This window comes from Rana temporaria, chromosome 3 (assembly GCF_905171775.1).
Source record: "Rana temporaria chromosome 3, aRanTem1.1, whole genome shotgun sequence".
Classification (NCBI taxonomy): Eukaryota; Metazoa; Chordata; class Amphibia; order Anura; family Ranidae; genus Rana; species Rana temporaria.
The window spans coordinates 441,216,674-441,243,057 of NC_053491.1; the positions used below are offsets into that span (position 1 = coordinate 441,216,674).

The following is a 26,384-nucleotide window of genomic DNA, read 5'->3' on the forward strand; positions in this document are numbered from 1 at the left end:
ATGGGGACCTGGAGCTGCAGCTCCATCAGCCCCACGGTTAATCCGGCCCTGCCTCTATGCACCGCTCGATGTCACAAAAAAAAAAAAAGTATTCTATTTTGGTATCGGGAGTATTTGCGCGAGTACGAGTACTAGCGCAAATACTCGGTATCGGTCCCGATACCGATACTGGTATCGGTATCGGGACAACCCTAATAAAAACACATACATACACACTGTATATACACAACCACATAGCTCGGCTATGGATATTCATTCATTTAAGAAGACATCAAATTGAAGTAATCACTGATAAGAGCTCTTAGTAATTCTGAAATATAAATTACCATCAACTGACAGTAAATATGAATAAAAAAAAAAATATATATCTTAATGAATAAAATAGAAAGGATATTTCAGAATACTCGAGGGAACTTATCAGCGATTACTTAATTTGATGTGTTTTTAAACTAATAAATATTCATGGCAGAGCTCTGCGGTTGGGGTTTTTGTTATTAAAGCTTTCTAAACCCAAAAACAAAGATGTAACATATTGCAGCTTTCAAATCCTTATGCCGCGTACACACTAGAGGTCGGCCGATATGGGTTTTTCCCTGGCCGATGCCGATTTTTAGAAATCGGGGTGGCAGATATAGGATGACGATTTTTGCGGCCGATATTTTAGGCCGTTTTTTTAAAAAATTTTGGCAGGTGGCACTCAGGGCCGGACTGGGAATGAAAACCAGCCCTGGAAATAATTTCATACCAGCCCCACAGCATTAATATACCAGCCCAAAAAAAAAGAGAGAAATCCATGAGAGAGCCAGAGAGGGGCCGGGCTGCAATGGTGAGAGAGAGGGGTGCAACGATGAGAGAGAGGCGTTTCTACTGAAACTGCGCCCCTGTGAAAACATTTGAAACCCATCTTTCAGATAACCATAACAAAAAAAAACCACCCAAGATTGCAGTAATATAAGCACCCATAATTGCGGCCTTATCACCCATAAATATGGCCTTACCAGCACCCATAAATGTGGCAATACCAGCACCCATAAATGCAGTAATATCAGCACCCATAAATGCAGTAATATCAGCACCCATAAATGCAGTAATATCAGCACCCATAAATGCAGTAATATCAGCACCCATAAATGCAGTAATATCAGCACCCATAAATGTGGAAATATCAGCACCCATAAATGCGGCAATATCAGCACCCATAAATTCAGCAATATCAGCACCCATAAATGCAGAGGAATCGTGCGGTGTATCATGGGCACAGCACTGGGCAGAAAGGCAGAGTGGAATGGAACATCAGACAGTGGTACACATACAGGTCACACTCACTGGCAGTGGCACTGTGATGGTCAGGGACACGCAGCAGTGCAGGGGGTGTTTCCTTGTAATAGATACAGTCCTCTGCCAATGCTGCGCCAGTGCCTCTGACACTGTACAGGGGGAGAGAGGGAGTAGGATCACCAGCGGCCCTGTCTGCTTAGCACACACGCACAATCACACATGATGTGGAGGTTCCCCTAAAAATAAACTTTTAACATTGCATTTATGAGATTAATGACAATTAGAATCGGCTGTTTTTTAAAAAAAAATACGTGCCGAAAGAAGCCGAACGTCGGTGCGCAGGCGCCGTATAGAGTCGCACTGACGTTCGGCTTCTTTCGGCATCTCTTGACGCGATGTATGCGTCGGTCGGATGCCTGTCAGTCAATTAGGAACGCCCAGCCCCGACCATCGTACCCGGAATCGGCGGTGAGAACACATATAGGAAACGGTATGTACGGACGTATTTTCTTTAAAAAAACAGCCGATTCTAATTGTCATTAATCTCATAAAGGCAATGTTAAAAGTTTATTTTTAGGGGAACCTCCACTTTAAGGCCTCTTTCACACTGGGGCGGTGGGGGCATCGGCAGTAAGGCGCCGCTATTTTTAGCGGCACTATTCAGCCGCTAGCATGGGCAGGGGTGCTTTAGGAGCCGCTCCTACTGCGCCTCAAAGATGCTGCTTGCAGGAATTTTCTATGTCCTATCAGCGCACCACTCCAGTGTGAAAGCTTTCGCATTGGAGTGAGAAAATAGGCTCTTTCAGGGCGCGCTGCAGATGCTATTTTTTGCGTTATAGTGCCTGCAAAGCGCCTCAGTGTCAAAGGGGTCTTAGACTACTTTCACACTGAGGTACTTCGTAGGCGCTACAAAATAGCGCCTGCAAAATGCCCTAAAAGAGCCTATTTTCTCACTCCAATGCGAAAGCTTTCACACTGGAGTGGTGCGCTGGCAGGATGCGCAAAAAAGTCCAGCTAGCCGCATCTTTGAGGCCCTGTAGGAACGGTGTATACACTGCTTCTAAAGCGCCCCTGCCCATTGAAATGGGCAGCGGCGCTGAACCGCCAGCAAAGCGCGGCTGCAGCTGCGCTTTGCGGACTTTTTTTTACCCTTTTGGGCCGCTAGCATTGTGCTGGCAGGACACTCAAAAAAGTCTTTGAGGCACCCTGCTAGCGGCCGAATAGCGCTGCAAAAACGACAGTAAAGCGCTGCTAAAATAGCGACACTTTACTGCCGACGGCGCAATGCCCCAGTGTGAAAGTAGCCTAAGTCACATGCCCCTCCCCATCCTCTCTGAGATTATTATACAGATTTCAATTTTATTGCAAGGGCAGCAAAGGTAGGTGACAGAGAGAGAAGGGGGGGGGGTACACATATGGGACACTGGGATGGGAGCACAAGGGGACACTGGGATGGGAGCACAGGGGGACACTGGGATGGGAGCACAGGGGGACACTGGGATGGGGGAGGGGAGTACGGGGGGGACACTGGGATGAGGGAGGGGAGTACGGGGGGGGACACTGGGATGGGAGCACAGGGGGACACTGGGATGGGGGAGGGGAGTACGGGGGGGACACTGGGATGAGGGAGGGGAGTACGGGGGGGACACTGGGATAGGGGAGGGGAGTATGGGGGGAACACTGGGATGGGAGCATAGGGGGGACACTGGGATGAGGGAGGGGAGTATGGGGGGGCACTGGGATGAGGGAGGGGAGTACGGGGGGCACTGGGATGAGGGAGGGGAGTATGGGGGGGGGACACTGGGATGAGGGAGGGGAGTATGGGGGGGACGGACACTGGGATGAGGGAGGGGGGACACTGGAATGGGGGAGGGGAGCACACTGGGATGGGGGAGGAGATCACAGGGGGGACACTAGGATGGGGGAGGAGATCACAGGGGGGACACTGGGATGGGGGAGGAGATCACAAAGGGGACACTGGGATGGGGGAGGGGAGCACGGGGGGGACACTGGGATGAGGGAGGAGATCACAGGAGGGACACTGGGATGAGGGAGGGGAGCACAGGGGGGACACTGGGATGGGGGAGGAGATTACAGGGGGGACACTGGGATGGGGGAGGAGATTACAGGGGGGACACTGGGATTGGGGAGGGGAGTAAGGGGGGACACAGGGATGGGGGAGGGGAGTACAGGGTGGGGGGACACTGGGATGGGGGAGGGGAGTACAGGGTGGGGGGACACTGGGATGGGAGCACAGCGGGGACACTGGGATGAGGGAGGAGATCACAGGGGGGACACTGGGATGAGGGAGGAGATCACAGGGGGGACACTGGGATGGGGGAGGGGAGTACAGAAGGACACTGGGATGGGGGAGGGGAGTACGGGGGGGGACACTGGGATGGGGGACACTGGAATGGGGGAGGGGAGCATGGGGGGGACACTGGGATGGGGGAGGGGAGTACGGGGGGGACACTGGGATGAGGAAGGGGAGTACAGGGGGCGACACTGGGATGGTGGAGGGGAGTACAGGGTGGGGGGACACTGGGTTGGGAGCACAGCGGGCACACTGGGTTGAGGGAGGAGATCACAGGGGGGACACTGGGATGGGGGGAGGGGAGTACAGGGGGGACACTGGGATGGGGGGAGGGAAGTACAGGGGACACTGGGATGGGGGAGGAGATCACAGGGGGGACACTGGGATGAGGGAGGAGATCACAGGGGGGGGGGGAAACTGGGGAGGGGAGTATGGGGGGGACACTGGGATGGGGGAGGAGATCACAGGGGGGACACTGGGATAGGGCAGAGGAGTACGGGGAGGACACTGGGATGAGGGAGGGGAGTACAGGGGGGACACTGGGATGGGGGAGGGAAATACAGGGGGGGACACTGGGATGAGGGAGGGAAATACAGGGGGGACACTGGGATGAGATAGGGGAGTACAGGGGGGACAATGGGATGAGGGAGGGAAATACAGGGGGGACACTGGGATGGGGGAGGGAAATACAGGGGGGACACTGGGATAGGGCAGAGGAGTACGGGGAGGACACTGGGATGGGAGCACAGCGGAGACACTGGGATGAGGGAGGAGATCACAGGGGGGACACTGGGATGAGGGAGGAGATCACGGGGGGGGACACTGGGATGAGGGAGGAGATCACGGGGGGGACACTGGGATGAGGGAGGAGATCACGGGGGGGACACTGGGATGGGGGAGGGGAGTACGGGGGGGACACTGGGATGGGGGAGGAGATCACAGGGGGGACACTGGGATAGGGCAGAGGAGTAAGGGGAGGACACTGGGATGGGAGCACAGCGGAGACACTGGGATGAGGGAGGAGATCACAGGGGGGACACTGGGATGAGGGAGGAGATCACGGGGGGGGGGACACTGGGATGGGGGAGGGGAGTACAGGGGGGACACTGGGATGGGGGAGGAGATCACAGGGGGGACACTGGGATAGGGCAGAGGAGTACACTGGGATGAGGGAGGGGAGTACAGGGGGGGACACTGGGATGGGGGAGGGAAATACAGGGGGGACACTGGGATGAGGGAGGGAAATACAGGGGGGACACTGGGATGGGGGAGGGGAGTACAGGGGGGACACTGGGATGGGGGAGTGGAGTACAGGGAGGACACTGGGATGAGGGAGGAGAGTACAGGGGGGGCACTGGGATACAGAAACATTACTCCCCTTCCCCATCCGATCACCCCTCCCTCCTGTACATTGTATTACACACACCCCCCCCTCCTTCACCTTGTGCTCCAGGGGTGCGACGCCGTTCACTTCTCCTCTGCCCTGCGGCTCTCCCCTCACTCGTGACCCTGCCTGAAGAGACATTGTGGGCGGTGCTGGCGCCGCACGGGACGATGGAACTAGTCCCGATGTTTCTTCTGCTCGGCTCCTCCCTCCTCACATGATCAGTGATGCTGCTCAGTGCTCACTGATTAGCTAGGTAAGAAGCTAGGGAAGTGCGACGGCGAGCATGGCGGCTGCAACACGCCGGCCCGCGCGGCTGCTTTTAACTACCGGCGCAGTGACAGTCTGATGGAAAAGCAGCCCAGGGTCAGGGAACTCAGTGCAGCCGTCACCCCTGCGAATTGATAAGAGCGGCGGCCGCAGCAGCGGCGATGGCGGCCGCGGCTACGGCCCGCCGCTGATTGCATTTGATTGAAAGGCAGTACAGCAGGCAAAAGCAAGCGGCCTACCGGGAATTTTCCCGGTATCCCGGTAGGCCAGTCCGGCCCTGGTGGCACTTACAGGTGACACTGGTAAGTGGCACTGATTGGCGGGTGGCACTGGCAGGTTGCACTGGATGGAACTAATTGGCACTAGCAGATGGCACTGATTGGCAGGTGGCACTAGTTAGCATTGGCAGGTGGCACTGGTTGGTACTGGCAGATGTCACCGATTGGCACGTGGCACTGGCAGGTGGCACTGGATGGCAATAGTTAGCACTGGCAGATGGCACTGGTTGGCATTGACACGTGGCATTGGCAGGTGGCACTAGTATGTGGCACTGGTTGGTACTGATTGGCAGGTGGCACTAATTGGCAATAGATGGCACTGGCAGGTGGCACTGGATGGCACTGGCAGGTGGCATTGGTTGTCATTGGTAGGTGGCACTGGCAGGTGGCACTAGTTGGTACTAGTTGGCACTGGCTGGTTGGCATTAGCAGATGGCACTGGCAGGTTTCACAGCCCATAATGTAGAGCTGTGTGAAACTCTCTCTCTCTCCATACAGTTTCACATGGTGCTGCAGAGAGGAGCTCAGATTCATCGTGATGTTGGAGGTGGGCCCCAGCAGCTATCCAGCCAATGATCTCATCCCATTGGCTGGTGTTGGACAGCTGAATCCCGCCCACCCCGAGTCCCGCCCACCCCGACATCAGACCGCTCTAGTGACAGTTCCCTTAGTGTTTCACAAACACGGCGCTGCTCTGCAGACACAGTGTGGAGAAGGGAGGAGGAATCCCATGTTCCTCCTCCCTTCTCCACACTCTGCTGATGCAGATATGTTAAATATCGGCCACATTTGGATAATAATCGGCCGATGCCGATTTCTCCAAAATGACCGAATATCGGCCGGCCAATATATCGGTCGACCTCTAGTACACACGATCGTTTTTCGGCATGAAAAAAAAACGACGTTTTTAAAAACGTTATTTAAAATGATCGTGTGTGGGCTACACATCGTTTTTCGGCTTCTGAAAAACGACAAAAAAAAATTCGAACATGCTGCATTTTTTCACGTTGTTTTTTAAAATGTTGTTATTCGTGTTGTTAAAAACGATCGCGTGTGGGCAAAAATGACGTTTTAAACCCGCGCATGCCCAGAAGCAAGTTATGAGATGGGAGCGCTCGTTCAGGTAAAACTACCATTCATAATGGAGTAAGCACATTCATCACGCTGTAACAGACAAAAAAGCGTGAATCGTCTTTTACTAACACGGAATCAGCTAAAAGCAGCCCAAAGGCGAATAGAATTTCCCCTTCAGAGTGCCGTCGTGTTGTACATCACCGCGCTTTGTTCATAATTTTTCCAAAACGATGGTGTGTGGGCAACGTCGTTTTTAATGATGAAGTTGGAAAAACTTCGTTTTTTGTACATGCTGAAAAATTACATTTTTTTTCATGCCGAAAAACGATTGTGTGTACGCGGCATTAGATTTGGTGGCGGCATTAAAAAAAAAATTTCTTTTTGAAGGGTAACTTCACTTTTGTCGGGAAAAAATATAGCGAATAAAAAAAAATTACATAGTGCATAACAATTGTGACAGAAGTCCTATTGCTATTAAATGCCATTAAAAAAAAAATAACCTTTCGTTTGCAATCTGCAACTGTAATTTTCTATGGTTACCTGGAGGCGTGCTATACACAGATGGCGTACGGCAGGGGTAGGCAGGGAGTAATTGTAACTGCCAGCCTTGCAATGCCTCATGGAAAATGTAGTTCCACAGCAGTTGGAGGGCACCAGGTTGCCTACACCCCACCCCCCAGGTATGTCATTCTCTACTTGCACACTGATTTTCCCATTAGTCTGCACTAAGATACAAAAATAGAAATACTAATTAAAAATGAGAATACGAATAAATAAAAATACTAAGAATTAAAAATTATAAATACTAATAGTTAAAAAACTAAAAAACAAAACGATACAATTTTGGGCATCCCCTGCAACAAAGTCGTACCATATATACTCGAGTATAAGCCGACTTTTTCAGCACATTTTTTAAAGCTGAAAAAGCCCCCCTTGGCTTATACTCAAGTATCCCGCTGTGTCATGCTGCAGTCGGCGGCCGTCCATTGAAACAAAGCCCCGCCTCCTCCTCGTCCGTGATAGACTGAACACTAATACAATGCTGGGATCAGTGTTCCGTCTATCACGGACGAAGAGGAGACGGGGCTTTGCTACAATAGACGGCTGCAGCATGACACAGCGGGAGATCAAAGGTAAATGACTTTTACTCGAGTCAATACGTTTTCCCAGATTTGTGTGGTAAAATTAGGTGCCTCGGCTTATATTCGGGTCGGCTTATACTCAAGTATATACAGTAATTTTAGTGAGGTACTCCCAAAGGGAAATCACGTCTAAATGGATGCCATTCCTGCCACTTTCCTCATTAAAGCCCTGCAGGTGCAGCAGCCGATTGACAATTTTAAAATAATTTCAATGCAGATTCACCCTGCACACAGAAAAACAAACAGCTATTTCTTCAGAATAACAAAAAAAAAAAGTAGGAATCTGCAACAAAGTTTGTTAAAATCCTTGCGATGTACATAGATCACCCAGAGGGGAATGTTTTTTTCTCTCAACAAAAGTGCAGTTGCTCGTTAAGCCAGGGCCGGCGCTACCACTAGGCGGAATAGGCGACCGCTGGTTATTATACTGCGAGTCCCGCACTGCCCTCCACAGAGTTTGCATTATCCCCAGGCAGCCGCCCTGGCGGCGGCGGCAGCAGCAGCAGCAACCCCCCCCCCCCGCACGGCTTGATCTCTGACACTGTGTCACATGTGTCCAGCAATCTCCCTCTATGCTCTCCGTTCAGAATCAGGCAGCTGCCCCCCCTCTTCCCTCTCTGCTCTCTGTGTCCACATTCCAGCACCAAGGCCGCTCTCACTCCTCTCTACAATGTATAGCAGCACAGCCCCCCACGCTCTCCTGGCCGTGTCTGGAGCGGGCATGGATGATGCATCATGGGATATAGCGTGGCACTGGCACCGGCTCCCGGGCATGGGGACAGGTGGAGCCTGGAAGAGGCACCAACACAGAGGAAGCAGGCAGGTACACAGTACAGCAGGTAACACTGGTGTGGTTAATAAAAACTGTTGTATATTGTATATGTAATGACAATTTCTTGTGTAACTGCATTTATGAGGATTTAGATTGTCCTCCTGTTGATTGCTAGTGTCGTTTTGGAGTATCCTGATCCCTGAACCCCTCTCATGATCATTGACATGGAATTTTAAAATGTCTATGTATATTACAATATCTGCCAAATGTCGCCACACAGACACACACACACACACACACACACACACACACACACACACTGCATTTGATGGGCGCTGGTGAGGCTGCATTTGATGGGCGCTTCGTTAGAAAGGTGGGGTATACAAGGGCAGGGCAAAGGAGGTGGGGTCAGGGGTGGAGTCAAGGGGGGCGGCAAAATTAGGTTTCACCTAGGGTGTCAAAAATCCTTGCACCAGCCCTGCGTTAAGCATATTTTCTACAAGTACAGAAATCCGATGTCCTGCAGAGCACTGAAATCTCAAATAATGTTATCAGCCTTAGCAGTTCTCTTCTATGCAATGTTTATCCCTATGTAACAGAGATGGGGAAAAGAGAAAGGGTTCTGTATTAGAAATCAGGAGAACAGCCTAGGGTGACTACACTGCTACTCCATAGATACAGTACAGCGAGGGAGTGTTGTCACCTTGGGACAGGAAGTGTGAAAAGAAAGAAAAAAAAAAAGCTTTAAAGTGTAAGTTCAGGCAAAAACTAACTACCGGTAACTTAATAACCTGCTCTCTGCCACATTCTAAACCTAATCCATCTAACCCCGTAAAAAATAAAAAAAAACTCTGTACCTATTCTGCAGACAATCCGGTCTGGTCTCCAGCGGCGGATGCTGGGGCAGATCCTCAAAGAAATTACGCCGGCGTATCTTTGTTTTGATATTCACCAAACAAGATACGACGGCATCTGTGTTAGATCCGACAGGCGTACGCCTTAGTACGCCGTCGGATCTAAGATGCAATTTTTTTCCGGCGTATAGTTAAAGCTGCTATCTGGTGGCATACTCAATGTTAAGTATGGCCGTCGTTCCCGTGTATAATTTTGAAAATTTTACGTCGTTTGCGTAAGTCGTCCGTGAATGGGGCTGGACGCCATTTATGTTCACGACGAAAACAATGACGTCTCTGCGACGTCATTTGAGCAATGCACCCTGGGAGTTTTGACGGACGGGGCATGCGCAGTTCGTTCGGCGCGGGGACGCGCTTCATTTAAATGAAACACGCCCCCTACTCGCCGCATTTGAATTCCGTGCCCTTACGCCGCGAGAAATACACTACGCCACCGTAACTTACGGCGCAAATTCTTTTCTGGATTCAAACCAAAGCCAGGTAAGTTACGGTGGCGTAGCGTATCTCAGATATGCTGCGCCGGTGCAGATCTTTGAGGATCTGCCCCGCTGTGTGCAGGAGAGGAAGGACAATGACTGGGAAATTACATCACCCATAGTAAGTTAACTTACTATGGGGCTTCTGTCAGCTGTCCCTCTTACACACTGAAGCCACCACCAACAGCTGATGCTGGGGCCAGACCGGTCAAAAAACAGGTACCCCCCCCCCCCCCAGGCTGATAAGCGGAACTTCCACTTTCGCGTGGAACTCCACTTTAAGGTACAGCTTTCTCATAGCAATGAATGGGGCTGCGACACACAGGTGGAGCAAGAAGTAGGGCAGCACAGTGAAGATTACTGGATCAAGGTTGAAGGTAGGTATAAAGCCTAAATGGGCAGCACTCGGGGGTGGGGGCAACCAAGTCAACAAAAAATAGAATCACAATTGCCCAATAATAACAACTTAAGCTCTGGACGATTTTACCCCATTTATGACCAGGCCATTTTTCTCTATTCTGAACTGTGCTACTTTAAATGGCCCGCGCATGCCCACTACCCAGAAGAATCAGATCATGTACATGATTTAGCGCAGGGGGGGGGCTGCTCTGCCGCAGTATACCTGCAGTGGACGGTCCCTAAGTGGCAAATGCAGCCACCCTATCCAAGGACTGACAAGCTTGGCTTTAGATACACTACTCCTCCTCATAACAGGATGAACAATATACGGTACAATAATTTTTTTTACCTTAGGCACGTTGGACATTTACAGTCTTTGTCTATAGGTTGGAAATCTTTTGCAAACTGTTTGTTTTTCATTTGCAAGGAACCCCACGGAACCAAAGCGGAGCCAAATCTCTGCAAAAGAACAATAAACAAAAAATTATTATCAGTGATCTTAAAGGGTCACTAAAAGAAAAAAATGTTTTAGCTGAAATTACTGTTTACAGGGTATAGAGACATAATAGTTAACCGATTCCTTTTAAAAACGATTAAAAATAGATAAAAAACAATCATATAATGTGCCTGCAGGTTAGTTTAGTTTTTGCTGTTGTTTGCTGGTTCTCTGATGTACAGAGAGCCAATAGAGGGCAGTGATACTTTGTCAAAAACTCCTCAGCACCAATCCAGTTTCGTTTTACACACAGTAATCACACCTCCTTGATTAGTCACCACAGTGAAAAATCTCCCAGTACTGTGGTGATCAGGAAACAGACAACCAGGAAGTGTCCAGAACAGAGAGGATTTACACAGGGCTCAAGTCCTGCGGGAACGGAGTTCCTGCACTTTTTTCACAGCAGGAACGCAGTTCCCTTTGCAGGACTAGAGCAGCCGAGCCAATCCTTCACTAAGCGGCGATGCCCAGCTCGAGTCACTGTCAGGGGCAAGCGAACCTTAGTAATCCTTTATGTTACTGGCAGCTTCCTGTATATGGATTCATCAGGTAGTGTGCGGGTATTCCGTCACTTCCTCGATGCCGCAATGTCTCCTTGGAGATTTTGTCATTGTTCCCAGGAGACATTGCGGCATCGAGGAAGTGACGGAATACCCGCACACTACCAGATGAATCCATATACAGGAAGCTGCCAGTAACATAAAGAATTACTATGGTACAGTGGATCTAAAAAAAAAAAACATGCGGTTTAGTAATTATGCATATGAGCGTATCGTTTTTTTTTTTTTGGGGTTGGGGAGTGGATCTTGGGTGGGAGTTCCCAAACTTTTTTCCCCAGGACTTGACCCTTGGATTTACAGCAACATCAAAGCAAAAACGGGCAATGAGGACATGAAACCAGGACTGCAGTAAGGTAAAGGAAGCTATTTAGCTAAAAAAAAAATGTTTTCCTTTAGTGACCCTTTAATCCAACTGGCAACACAGGATACATGGAAGCAAACAATGGTACAAAACAGGGCATAGTAAATGGTTACATGGGGTTAGTGGGGAAGAGTTTACATTTCTGTCAGGGTTTTTTTCCCAGCCAAGACCCCCAATTCCTGTCCTTGTGAAGCCTGTACAAGAAGAAGTAGGGAGTGGTTGACGCCAGGACTGAAAGGCAAAAAAAAAAAAACACACACACCAGAGGTATTAACCACTTCAGCCCCAGAGGATTTGGCTGCCAAAGGACCAGGCCACTTTTTGCAATTCGACACTGCATTGCTTTAACTGACAATTGGGTGGTCATGTGATGTGGCTCCCAAATAAAATGTACGTCCTATTTTTCCCATAAATAGAGCTTTCTTTTGGTGGCATTTGATCACCTCTGCGGTTTTTATTTTTTGTTCCATAAAATAAATAGGTTAGGGTTTATGGCATTTTTCTTACAAAAATATTTTTAGTAGTAATGGCGTCGATCTGCAATTTTTATCGTGACTGCGACATAATGGCGGACACATCGGACACTTTTGATGCTATTTTGGGACCTATTTGGGCTATAAAAATGCACCGATTACTGTGTAAATGACTCTGGCAGGAAAGGGGTTAACCACTAGGGGGCAAGGAAGGGGTTAAGTGTGTCCTAGGGAGGGATGCCAACTGTGGGGGGGCTGGGCTACCAGTGACACGACACTGATCGCTGCTCCTGATGACAGGGAGCAGTAGATTAGTGTCCTATCACTAGGCAGAACAGGGAAATGCCTTGTTTACATAGGCATCTCCCCGTTCCGCCGCTCTGTGACATGATCACGGGACACCAGCGGACATAGAGTCTGCGGGGGGCACGGTCACGGAGCTCGCAGCAGGGGAGCGCCCGCACGGTGCGAAATTCAAAGTAACATACAAGTACGTTACTTAGCGCAGCCATACCAATTTCCCGACTTACATGTACAGGCGGGGGTCAGCAAGCCGTTAAAGAGGAATTCCAGGTAAAGCCAATTTTACAGAAATATTGGCACCCCTGCACTGTCAGATAATGCGCCACTTTTCCCAGAAAATTGTTGCAATTACAAATGTTTAGGCATTCTCATGTTTATTTATTTTATTTGTATTGGTAGGACACAAAAAAAAGTGGAGAAACAAAAAGCCAAATCTGACACATTCCATGCAAAACTCCAAAAATGGACTGTACTAAATTATTGGCACCCTCAATTTAATATTTGGTAGCACGCCCCTTGGAAAAATTAACCAAAATCAGTTAGTCTCTTGCACACCTCTACTGGAATTTTGGATCACTCTTCTTTCCAGGTCTCTCAGATTGGAAGGGTTCCTTTTGCCATCTGCTGTTTTGAGATCTCCCCACAGGTGCTCTATGGGATTTAGATCTGGACTCATTGCTGACCAGTTCAGTACTCTCCACTGCTTTGTTACCATTTCTAGGTGCTTTTTGATGTGCGTTTGGGTCATTGTCCTACTGTAAGACCCATGACCTTTGATGGAAACCCAACTTTATAACACTGGGTCCTACACTGCACCCCAAAAAATCTTTGGTTGTCTTCAGATTTCATAATGCCATGCACACGGTCAAGACTTCCAGTGCCTAAAGCTACAAAGCAACTCCAAAACATCAGTGAATCTCCACCATGTGTGACTGTAGGGACTGTATTCTTTTCATTAACCACTTGCCGACCTCCTCATGTAGATATACGTCAGCAGAATGGCACGGACTGGCACATCAACGTACCTGTACGTGCTCTGCTTGACGTGGGTGGGGGGTCCGATCGGGACCCCCCCCCCGCTACATGCGGCGGTCAGTAAGCCTCGGGGAGCGATCCGGGATGACGACACGGCTATTCGTTTATAGCCGCCCCGTCGCGATCGCTCCCCGGAGCTGAAGAACGGGGAGAGCCGTGTGTAAACACGGCTTCCCCGTGCTTCACTATGGCGGCGCATCGATCGAGTGATCCCTTTTATAGGGAGACTCGATCGATGATGTCAGTCCTACAGCCACACCCCCCTACAGTTGTAAACACACACTAGGTGAACACTAACTCCTACAGCGCCACCTGTGGTTAACTCCCAAACTGCAACTGCCATTTTCACAATAAACAATGCAATTTAAATGCATTTTTTGCTGTGAAAATGACAATGGTCCCAAAAATGTGTCAAAATTGTCCGAAGTGTCCGCCATAATGTTGCAGTCACGAAAAAAATCGCTGATCGCCGCCATTAGTAGTACAAAAAAATAAAATAAAATAAAAAATGCAATAAAACTATCCCCTATTTTGTAAACGCTATAAATTTTGCGCAAACCAACCGATAGACGATTATTGCGATTTTTTTTACCAAAAATAGGTAGAAGAATACGTATCGGCCTAAACCGAGGGGAAAAAAATGTATATATGTTTTTGGGGGATATTTATTATAGCAAAAAGTAAAAAATATTGAATTTTTTTCAAAATTGTCGCTCTATTTTTGTTTATAGCGCAAAAAATAAAAACCGCAGAGGTCATCAAATACCACCAAAAGAAAGCTCTATTTGTGGGGAAAAAAGGACGCCAATTTTGTTTGGGAGCCACGTCGCACGACCGCGCAATTGTCTGTTAAAGCGACGCAGTCCCGAACTGTAAAAACCCCTTGGGCATATTGGTCCGGGGCTTAAGTGGTTAAAGGCCTTATTTCTTTTGTCTGAAAACAGTAGAATGATGGGCTTTACCAAAAAGCTGTAATTTTGTTTCATCTGTCCACAGCACATACTCCCCATACTTCTTCGTTTAACTTTTGATATTTGATACATTTTTTTTCTTTTGTCCATGGAGATTAGCTACAATACCATGGGCTGTAAACTTCTTGACAATGTTGCGCACAGTGGATACAGAAACATTAAGATCTCTGGAGCTGGACTTGTAACCTTGAGATTGTCTATGCTTTTCCACAATTTTATTTTTTAAAATCCTCAGACAATTCTTTGCTGCTATTTCTCTTCTCCATGCTCCATATGGCACACAGAGACACACAACAGAAAGGTTGTGTAAATTTTTCACCATTTTAAGGCCCCTTACACGTGTGTGGACCGTATGTCCGCTTTTTCATCCATCAGTTTGCGGATGAAAAAGGGACATACATAGGTCCCTATGTGATTGCGGGTGCCAGCGGATGAACATCCGCTGACTACTGTAATCACCCGCCTCCGCAAAGATCCGATTTTTTTTTTTTTTTAAAAGACTATTGCGTGTGAACACACCCAAAAAACTCCACCCAGTGCAGAAAAAAAGTGTTCACAAAAACGTGCAGACGGGTGCAACGTCAAGTGGTCCTCCTGTGAAGAAGGGACCCAAACCCTGACCCCCCGGGGCGTTAGGCTCCAGACGGGGACTGAGGTACTGTGGTCCGAGCAGCCAAAGCCGACACGGACCCAACTTCCTCGGAGGGACTGCCGAAACAGAACCCTCCCAGTACTAGGTGGGGCTCCCCCAAAGGGAGACCCCATGAGAGCAGGCGAACTAAGCCAGAAGGCCATGTCCACCCACTCCCAAGACGTTCAGGGCTGGCCCGAGGACCCGCACCCTACTAAATCACACAGTGACACAAAACGTGCACAACAAAAAAAAGACAAAAAGGTGACAAACATAGGCAATAAATAAAATAAAGTGGGGGAAGGGATAGTGGAGAGGAGAGTGAAGAAGTGGTCATTGTGATTAACAATGACCAGGCCCTCCGGCCAGGAATAAAAAATTCCTCCGGTCCTAGCCAAAAGGCCCGGCCCAGGAGGCAGGTGCTAAAAAAAGCGTGTAGCTGGTGCAGTGACCGTGGTATCTTTAAATCAAAGTGTCCCTCACACACAGCGATTCTCAGATACCCCTGGACTGCCACTCCAGGGGCACATGCACCATAGACTTTTCCTTCCAAATCTAACCCCCCCCGACCGGCCAGTGCAGCCCTCCACCCCTGCCAGCTAGAGAGCCTTCCAAGGTTTTCTTGGGGAGAACTGCCGCTCCAGTTAGCAGCCTCCACCAAGACTAGCCCTTTCAGACCCCTCCCGTCAACCTGGCGGATTTGCATGGCCTTACCCAGTCTACTCTCAGGGCAGTACCAGCTTCTCCTACCGGATCGCCGACAGAGATAGAACTTACACTAGCCAGCCAGAAGGCCAGACTAAAACTCTGCAAAAAGACCAGACCAGTGCAGCACCCATCCTCACCAGGAGCACCCTTCCAGATGGCTCAGACTCGACCATGGGCCGGCCCCCAGTATCTGTCAGGCAGCACGGCGTAGTCCCTGCTGAAACCATCCTTCCAGGTGCAATGACGTCATTGGATTGCATCCACCCTCCCCATGTAGGAGGTGCTTCAGCGCTCCGCTGACAACTGATAAGAACAGATACCACACTCGATCCTAGCCAAAAGGCCGAGAAGCGGCAGGGTAGACACCACGGTCAGCACGGCCAGAGTGCAATGGCCGAGCCTCGCCCTGGGAGAACCACCTTCATGATCATGGTGTCTCCCCTGCCAGGCAAAGATCCGATTTTGCGGATGGAAGAAACCCCTACTATTTTTTCTTCCGTCTGCGGATCTGATGAACACGGACACACGGTTCGTGTTCATCCGATTCCCCATTGGGGAGAGCGGAGAAAAGACAGGGCGGTCCCTGCACAGTGTGCGGGGACCGCCCTGTCAGCCGACGGCTCAGCAGGGATATACGGAGCGATCCCCGCTGCGCTTACGGACACACGGAGGCGGATCATTACTGATCCGCCCCGTGTGAAAGGGCCCTAACTGGTTGCCGGTGTGATTTCTATATTGCAAGCACCTGTTAATTGATACAGGTGAGTTTAATTACAAAAGCATCACAAACTTGGAATGCAATTATTTCTTACACTTTTGAGAAGGTGCCAATAATTTTTTTCAGTCCATTTTTTGTCAAATGTGTCAGATTTGGCTTTTTGTTTCTCTACTTTTTTGTGTCATACCAATACAAACAAAAGAAATAAAACATGAGACTCCTAAACATTTGTACTTGCAGCAATTTTCTGGGCGAAGTTGTACATTATCTGACAGAATTGCAGGGGTGCCAATATTTTTGGCCATGACTGTAGTCACATTGGTGCAGCTTGGACCAATGTAACGATTTATATACCAGACCTGTGGGATCGCCCTGGAAGCTGGAAATCACCATACTAGGCACCTACTCCAGTGATCTCCATTAGCTTCTGGGACCCGTGCCAAGTGGCTGCCCTGCTGCATTGTAAACACAGGAGGCAGCAAGGGGCATAGCTATAAAAGAGAATGTGACATTTACTAAACATTCCCAGGTATTTAGTCTTTCTTTGCATTTTGCAATTCTATGCAAACACATGCAACAGAAAGATTTCTCTACAGTGCATATTTGGTAAACATTTAATTCACTACTTTAGAAATACAGTGGAACCTCGGTTTAAGAGTAACTTGGTTTGAGAGCGTTTTGATTTGCGAGCAACTTTTTTTTTTTAATTCTGACTCAGTTTGCGAGTGTTAACTCGCAAGAAGAGCAGAATTCAAGCTAAATATGCCTGCAGTACCTCATTTGGCCTGAGGTACGGGGGCGCAAGAGCCTAGAAAAGCCGAACATTGGCCTGCAGTACCTCATTTGGCCTGCGGTACAGGGGCGCAGGAAACGAGCTGAAGTGTCCTCAGGCCTTTTCAGCCACTTTAGTCTTTCTCTGGCGCCCCCCACCCACCTCTGGCCGCATTCGGTATTGCATCCCATTGAAGTCAATGCGGAATGAATTTTAGTTTCCATTGACTTCAATGGTAAAACTCGCTTTGATATGCGAGTACTTTGGAATACGAGCATACTCCTGGAACGGAATATGCCCGTAACCCGAGGTTCAACTTGTACAGTATGCCCCTTTGGGTGGGTTCACATTGGGGCAGCTTCAAAGTCGCCCGAATCCAAAGCCGCCACACACAGAGTGACTTCAGCGCAGCTTGCAAATTACGTCTTTTACCCCCAAGTAGTGCAGGAACATTTTTCTAAGTTGGAGCGTCTTGAGTTGCTCCAAGTAGAACGGTTCCATTGCACTGAATGGAGCGTGACTTGTCAGGCGACTATCTCGCCTGACAAGTTGCCCCAGTGTGAACCGAGCCTTTGTGTTTTTGAATTTCACTGCAAGTTCCTCTATAATCGGCCATCAAGCCAAAGATGCCAAGCTTTAATGATTTCCCTCTGCTGGGGCAATCTGAGAATATTATTGATGTGGAGAACCAAGTGCATTTCCCAGAAAACGATTAACAAATTTCAGAAAAATATGTGGAATTTAACCACTTAAAAGGGACACTAAAGGCAGAATTTTTTTTTTTTTAAATAACAAATATGTTATACTTACCTCCACTGTGCTTTGCACAGAGTGACCCCGATCCGTGTCTTCTGGGGTCCCTCGGTAGCGGTCTCGGCTCCTCCTCGCAAAAGCTTTCCACGTTCATTGCGAGCTCCCTCGCATGGTGGAAAGCTTTTGCGAGCGCGCTCCCGTGATACATCGGCGGCCATAGCCGCCGACTGTATCACTCGGCCCCGCCCCCCAGCACGCCGCGTCATCTGCTGTGATTGACAGAAGCGCCAGCCAATGGCTGCGCTGCTATCAATCCGCCCAGCCAATCAACGGCCAGGCTGGGAACCGAACAAGATGACAAGCACTCGCCCGCAAACGGTTAGGTAAGTAAAACGGGGGCTCAGGGGGGGGCTGGTGCTGTCAGATGTTTTATTACCTTAATGCATAGGATGCATTTTACCTTTTACCTTTACAACCCCTTTAAGGACGTAAGGTGTTTTTCAGATTTGGTGTTGCAAGACTAAAACATTTTTTTTTGCTAGAAAATTACTTAAAACCCCCAAACATTATATATATATTTTTTTTTCTAACACCCTAGAGAATAAAATGGCGGTCATTGCAATACTTTTTGTCACACCGTATTTGCGCAGCAGTCTTACAAGCGCACTCTTTTTGGAAAAAATTCACTTTTTTGAATTAAAAAATAAGACAAGAATAAATTTGGCCCAATTTTTTTATATATTGTGAAAGATAATGTTACGCCGAGTAAAATGATACCCAACATGTCACGCTTAAAAATTGCGCCCGCTCGTGGCATGGTGTCAAACTTTTACCCTTAAAAATCTCGATAGGCGACGTTTAAAAAATTCTATAGGTTGCATTTTTTGAGCTACAGAGGAAGTCTAGGACTAGAATTATTTCTCTCACTCCAATGATTGCGGCGATACCTCACTTGTGCGGTTTGAACACCGTTTTCATATGCGGGCGCTACTCACGTATGCGTTCGCTTATGTGCGTGAGCTCGTCAAGACAGGGCGTTTTAAAAAAAAAATAATGTTTTCTTATTTATTTTACTTGATTTTATTTATTTTTTGACGGTAAAAAAAAATAAAATATGGGTCACTTTTCTTCCTATTACAAGGAATGTTACGCCGAGTAAAATGATACCCAACATGTCACGCTTAAAAATTGCGCCCGCTCGTGGCATGGCATCAAACTTTTACCCTTAAAAATCTCGATAAGCGACGTTTAAAAAATTCTATAGGTTGCATTTTTTGAGCTACAGAGGAGGTCTAGGGCTAGAATTATTGCACTCGCTCCAACGATCGCGGTGATACCTCACTTGTGTAGTTTGAACACCGTTTTTATATGTGGGCGCTACTCGCGTATGCGTTCGCTTCTGTGCGCCAGCTCGTCGGGACGGGGTGCTTTAAAAAACATTTTTTTTTGTTTTCTTATTTCTTTTTATTTTTTTTATAATTTTTTACACTGAAAAAAAAAAAAATGTATCACTTTTATTCCTATTACAAGGAATGTAAACATCCCTTGTAATAGAAAAAAGCATGACAGGTCCTCTTACATATGAGATATGGGGTCAAAAAGACATCAGATCTCATATTTCGACTTAAATGCAAAAAAAAAAAAAAAAAAAAAATGGAAATGTTGTAATTTTTTCAAATGACAACAACAAAATGTCTCTTTAAGACGGAAGGGCCGGGACTGACGTTTTGACGTCACTTCCGCCCAGCAATGCTATGAGGACGGGTGGGGCCATCTTGCCCTCACTCGCATCCCCACACAGCAGGCCCCGTTCGCCTCCGCTGCTACCGACGCTATCGTTTACAGGACCGCTCACTGAAGAGATGGATATCTCGGTTGTGGCAGCAGCTGCTGCCGTTACCGAGACATCCATCTTTAAAAAAACGACGTACATCTACAGTGGGCGGTCGGTCGTTAAAGCGGTTGTAAACCCTCCTATCTTTTTCAGCCAAGGAAGCTGCCATCTTGGCCTTTGTTCAATCTTCAACTGCCATGAAGCTGCACATGTGATCAGTTATGACACCAGCCATTGGATGGTTTGACAGTTTGGTTGAGAGCACAACCAATGTGCAGTTAGCATTCCCGGCATGCCGGGAATGTTAAGTTTTTTTAAGTGTTACATCGATGGGTTTACAACCGCTTTAAGTGGTTAGTAAAGGCTGAAGTTTTTTATTTCAATGCATTCTACGCATTAGGATGAAAAGCATTCTGTGTGTAGCAGCCCTTGAATACTTACCTGAGCCCCATCTATATCCAGCAATTGCCACGCGCTCCTTGCCCGTTCGGGACTCTCCCTCCTGATTGGCTGAGACACAGCAGCAGCGCTGGCAAAAAAAGTCAGTTAGCCAATCAGAATAGAAAGGGGCGGAGCAGACCCGGCTCGGGTGCCCCATAGCAAGCCACTTGCTGTGGTGGAATGCAACAGGAGGGAGGGGCCAGGAGCAGCGAAGAGGGAGCAGATAAAAGGGACAATCATGGCTGCTCTGTGCAAAACCATTGCACAGAACAGGAAAGTATAACATGTTTGTTTTGTTGTTTTTGTTTTTTAAACAAACAAGACTTTTCAATCACTTTGCATCCAAAACAATTTTTTACATTTTTCACAGATATGTTAAAATCTGCATTTTTTGAAAATTACCTAAAACCTTAAATAATTATCATTCCTGAAAGCAGAGATCCTGCAGAATAAAATGATGCAGATGCTATTTTTTTTTTACATTGCATGTAAGTTGCGCAACTGTTTATCCAATCTATATTTTCAGGAAAAAAATACACTAAAATAAATTTTAGTGCACACCAACACAAAATAATTCCCATTAAAAAATGTTTTTTTTTTTTTAAATGGGGCTGAAATAAGTAAATAGAAATGTGAAGCCTTTAAATTGTGCGCACCTGTGAAATGTCAAAAAACGACCATACCCAGAATTATTTATAGACAGCATTTGTATGAACCTTTACAGGCTATCATTTTAAAGTAATAGGGAATGATGACCCCAGAATGATTGCCACTCAGATATTCATGGCAATACCCAACATATGTGACGCAATCGCAATTACATACTTAGATTGTAAGCTCCAACGAGCAGGGCCCTCGGATTCCTCCTGTATTAAATTGTATTGTAACTGTACTGTCTGCCATTATGTTGCAAAGCGCTGCGCAAAACTGTTGGCATAATACAAGTCCTGTATTATTATAATAATAATAATTGTGCCCTATATGTGAATGGGGCAACAGCAGATTACTTTTACATCATTTTTTTTTTTATTATATTATTCACATTTTTAACACTTTTTTTTCTCATTTAAAGTATACCAACTAAAGTTTCCAGTTTTTAACCACTTAACGACCAAGCCTGTTTTTCAGACTCTTAGGTAGATTCAGAAAGAGTTAGGCCGGCTTATCAGTAGATAAGTCGACCTAACTCAGAATCTACGCCGACTTATGTTTAAGCGTATGCTCAAACAGAGATACGCTTAAACATATCTAAGATACGACGGCTTGCGCCGTCCTATCTTAGATTGCAGTATTTCGGATGGCCGCTAGGTGGCGCTTCCATTGCGGTCGGCGTAGATTATGCTAATTAGTAGATACGCCGATTCACGAACGTACGCCCGGCCAACGCAGTACTTTTACGCCATTTACGTAAGAGATAGGCCGCGTAAAGTTAGAGCTAGGCCCTAGTTGGAATAGTAATGTCAAGTATGGCCGCCATTCCCGCGTCAAAATACAAATTTTTTACGTCGTTTGCGCAAGTCGTCCGTGAATCGGGATTTACGTCGTTTACGTCCACGTCGAAATCAATAGGCCCGTGCGGCATACTTAGCCGCAATGCACACTGGGAAATGTAGGCGCCCGGCGCATGCGCAGTAATAAAAAAGGAAAGGTAAAAAACGTGAGGTCAAGCCTCATTAACATAAAACACGCCCCCCCCCCCTCAAACACATTTGAATTAGGCGCCCTTACGCCCGCCAATTTAGGCTACCCCGTCGTAACTTAGCAGGCAAGTACATTGTGAATCATGTACTTGCCTCGCTAACTTACGGCGGCGTAGCTTAAATTCCTTAAGCTACGCCGCCGCAAAGTTGCGGCAACGTACGTGAATCTACCCATCTGTGTTTACAAGTTTAAAAAAAAAATTTTTTGCTAGAAAATTACTTAGAACCCCCAAATATTATATATATTTTTTTTCTAACACCCTAGAGAATAAAATGGCGGTCATTGCAATACTTTGTCACACCGTATTTGCGCAGCGGTCTTACAAGCGCACTTTTTTTGGAAAAAAGATCACTTTTTTGAATTAAAAAATAAGACAACAGTAAAGTTAGCCCAATTTTTTTTATATTGTGAAAGATAATGTCATGCCGAGTAAATTGATACCCAACATGTCACGTTTCAAAATTGCGCCCGCTCGTGGAATGGCGTCAAACTTTTACCCTTAAAAATCTCCATAGGCGACCTACACTAACTATGACAGGCTCTGGGCCCCGCGTACACACGGACGTTTTTCGTGATTTTAAAAACGTCATTTAAAATGACCGTGTGTGGGGAAAACGTTGTTTTATGTCTTCTGAAAAACGAAAAAAAAAAAAATTCGAACATGCTTCAATTTTTTATGTCGTTTTTCAAAACGTCGTTTTTGTGTCATTTAAAATCATAGTGTGTGGGTAAAACGACGTTTTTAAACCCGCGCATGCTCAGAAGCAAGTTATGACGCGAGCTTGAATGGAACAGAGTGCTGTCGTACGTGCTGAACGTAACCGCGCTTTGCTAGAGCATTTTGAAAAAACGATGGTGTGTAGGTCACGTCGTTTTTTTTTATTAATTTTGAAAAACGTTGTTTTGTTTCATGATAAAAAATGTTGTTTTATTCATCACAAAAAACGACCGTGTGTACGCGGCATTAGTGTCCCTGGCTTGGCCCCAGTAGATCTGGTGTATGATCGCTTATTTTAAAGCCTGTGGCAGATATGAGGATAGTGTTACGTATATGGGTTGATTACCTGTTTGAATATGCAGCATAGATTGAGAGACCCTGCATGTACTGGAATTAGTGGGGACATCTGTGTGCGGATGGGATTGTTTGATATGCTATTTTGTTGTGTACGTGGGAATAATACCACACGGATTCTGGGTATAACTTGTGCTTTGGAACTGTTTGTCACTTTACTTGAGTTCAATAAAAACATTTTGTTTGAAAAAAAAAAAAAAGGCGACGTTTAAAAAATTCTACAGGTTGCATGTTTTGAGTTACAGAGGAGGTCTAGGACTAGAATTATTGCTCTCGCTCCAACGATTGCGGCGATACCTCACTTGTGCTGTTTGAACACCGTTTTCATATGCAGCGCTATTTACGTATGCGTTCGCTTCTGCGCGCAAACTCGTCAGGACAGGGCGTTTTAAAAAAAAAAAAATGTTTTCTTATTTATTTGACTTGAATTTTTTTATTTTTACACTGTTAAAAAAAAAAAAAAAAAAAAAAAAATAATGGGTCACTTTTATTCCTTTTACAAGGAATGTAAACATCCCTTGTAATAGAAAAAAGCATGACAGGTCCTCTTAAATATGAGACCTGGGGTCAAAAAGACCTCAGATATCATATTTAGACTAAAATACAATAAAAAAAAAAAAAAACACACACAAACAAAAAAACGTGCCTTTAAGACGCATGGACGAAAGTTACGTTTTGACGTTGCTTCCGCCCTGCTACGGAGATGGGTGGGGGCCATCTTGCCCTCCGCCACTACCGACAGCTCCGGTAAGCGGCGGAGGGCGCGGGGGCCCTCTCCCGCCGCCGATATCGGTGATCTTGCCGCAAATCCGTCGTGGTGACCACCATCATCGTTTACAGGACCAGCCACGGAAAAAATGGATACCTCGATTGTGGCAGCAGCTGTTGCCGTTACCGAGATATCCATCTTTAAAGTGCCGATGTATATGTACGTGAGTCGGTCCTTAAGTGGTTAAATACAATGGGGAGAGTTACTGCAGCACCATCTTAGTCCCATAAAAGATTGTGTGGCTCAACAGTGGCCCAGATAAAATTGAGAGCTGGCAGAACAAAAACAAACTCATAATAGCTGCTCTAGCCATAACCTTGTTTAACCACTTAAGGACAGCCTAACGCCGATATACGTCGGCAGAATGGCATGGCTGGGCACAATCACGTACCTGTTTGTTAAATGCCCAGCCGTGGGTCGCGGGCGCGCGCCCGCGTCCCGGTCCGAAGCTCTGTGGCCGCGGGACACCCGCGATCGGTCCCCGGAGCTGAAGAACGGGGAGAGGTGTGTGTAAACACACCTTCTCTGTTCTTCGTTGTGGCGCCGTCATTGATCCTCGGTTCCCTGATATAGGGAAAGGCGATCAATGACGTCACACGTCCAGCCCCGCCCCCTACAGTTAGAAACACATATGAGGTCACACTTAACCACTAGGGGGCGCAGAAGGGGTTAACTCCCAAACTGCAATTGTCATTTTCACAGTAAACAATGCATTTTTAAAGCACTTTTCGCTGTGAAAATGACAATGGTCCCAAAAATGTGTCAAAATTGGCCGATGTGTCCGCCATAATGTCGCAGTCACGAAAAAAAACGCTGATCGCCGCCATTAGAAAAAAAAAAAAAAGAATAAAAATGAAATAAAACTATCCGCTATTTTGTAAACACTATAAATTTTGCGCAAACCAATCGATAAACGCTTATTGCGATTTTTGTTACCAAAAATAGGTAGAAGAATATGCATCGGCCTAAACTGAGGAAAAAAAACGTTTTTTTAATATATTTTTGGGGAATATTTATTATAGCAAAAAGTAAAAAAATATTGAATTTTTTTCAAAAAATTGTCGCTCTATTTTTGTTTATAGCGCAAAAACTAAGAACGGCAGAGGTGATCAAATACTACAAAAAGAAATCTCTATTTGTGGGAAAAAAAGGGCGCCAATTTTGTTTGGGAGCCACGTCGCACAACCGCGCAATTGTCAGTTAAAGCGACGCAGTGCAGAATCGCAAAAAGGGGCAAGGTCCTTTAGCTGCATTTTGGTCCGGGTCTTAAGTGGTTAAACCCCTTGAGATTGATGACCTTTTTAAACTCCCACTGGGAAGTAGTCATTTGGAGCCACACACCAATGCAATCTATGTGGACTAGCACTTCTCGATCTGTCCTATGATAGAAGAAAACCTTTACATGTGTGCAAGACACTGAGGCATGCAGGACTGATGCTTATATGGGAACCAATGCAAAAATATGAGTGCTGTTTGAGGCTTCACCAGGTTCTCTTCTATAGAAAACTGCTGGGAGTGCAGGCGAAGACTGAGCCCGCCCCAACCCCGTGGATCCCAATACAAAAAGAGACGAGTCCTATAAGCCGCACATAACTACATAACCCTGTGTGTGAAAAGTGAAAACAGCCTTAGCCCGGGCCCATCCAGACTACCCCCTCCAACGCATTTCACCATGTGAACAGGGAAAAAACTTTGGGGGAGTGGCCTGGACGGAGCCCAGGCTGAGGTCGTTTTAACACACAGGGTTTTGTAGTGATGGTAAACTTATAGGACTCGTCTCTTTGTATTACTAATGTTTCTACTTACAGCTGTCCTTGTGGGGAAAACACAGTCAAACATGTCACAACCGAGGGCCACACACACCACGAGATCAGTGGCATATCTGTAGAGAGGAAACAGAAGGTGGTAAGATATATGGATGAGAATAAACAAGAATGGCACGTACAGGCACATTGGCGTACATGTACGTCCCTGCCTAGACGTGGGTCGGGGGTCCGATTGGGACCCCCTCCGCTACATGCAGCGGTCGGATTCCCGCGGGGAGCGATCCGGGACGACGGCGCCCCATCGCGATCGCTCCCTGGAACTGAAGAACGGGGAGAGCCGTATGTAAACACGGCTTCCCCGTGCTTTACTGTGGCGGCGTATCGATCGAGTGATCCCTTTTATAGGGGAGACTCGATCGATGATGTCAGTCCTACAGCCACACCCCCCTACAGTTGTAAACACACACTAGGTGAACCCTAACTCCTACAGCGCCCCCTGTGGTTAACTCCCAAACTGCAACTGTCATTTTCACAATAAAAAGGACAATGGTCCCAAAAATGTGTCAAAATTGTCCGAAGTGTCCGCCATAATGTCGCAGTCACGAAAAAAATCACTGATCGCCGCCATTAGTAGTAAAAAAAAAAAATAATAATAATAATAATAAAACTATCCCCTATTTTGTAAACGCTATAAATTTTGCGCAAACCAATCGATAAAC

At 47.0% G+C, this 26,384-nt stretch overlaps 1 protein-coding gene and 1 pseudogene across 1 annotated transcript in view; both read right to left on the reverse strand.

Moving 5' to 3' along the window:
- Positions 1-26,384, reverse strand: part of QTRT1 (queuine tRNA-ribosyltransferase catalytic subunit 1) — a 66,698-nt gene that overhangs the window by 16,413 nt on the left and 23,901 nt on the right. The window contains exons 7-8 of the mRNA XM_040346447.1: positions 25,706-25,781; positions 10,651-10,760 (exon numbers count right to left, since the gene is read on the reverse strand). Of these exons, the coding sequence (XP_040202381.1) occupies positions 10,651-10,760; positions 25,706-25,781 (186 nt within the window). The remainder of the gene's footprint in view (positions 1-10,650; positions 10,761-25,705; positions 25,782-26,384) is intronic.
- On the reverse strand, positions 16,119-16,295 carry LOC120933872 (annotated as a pseudogene).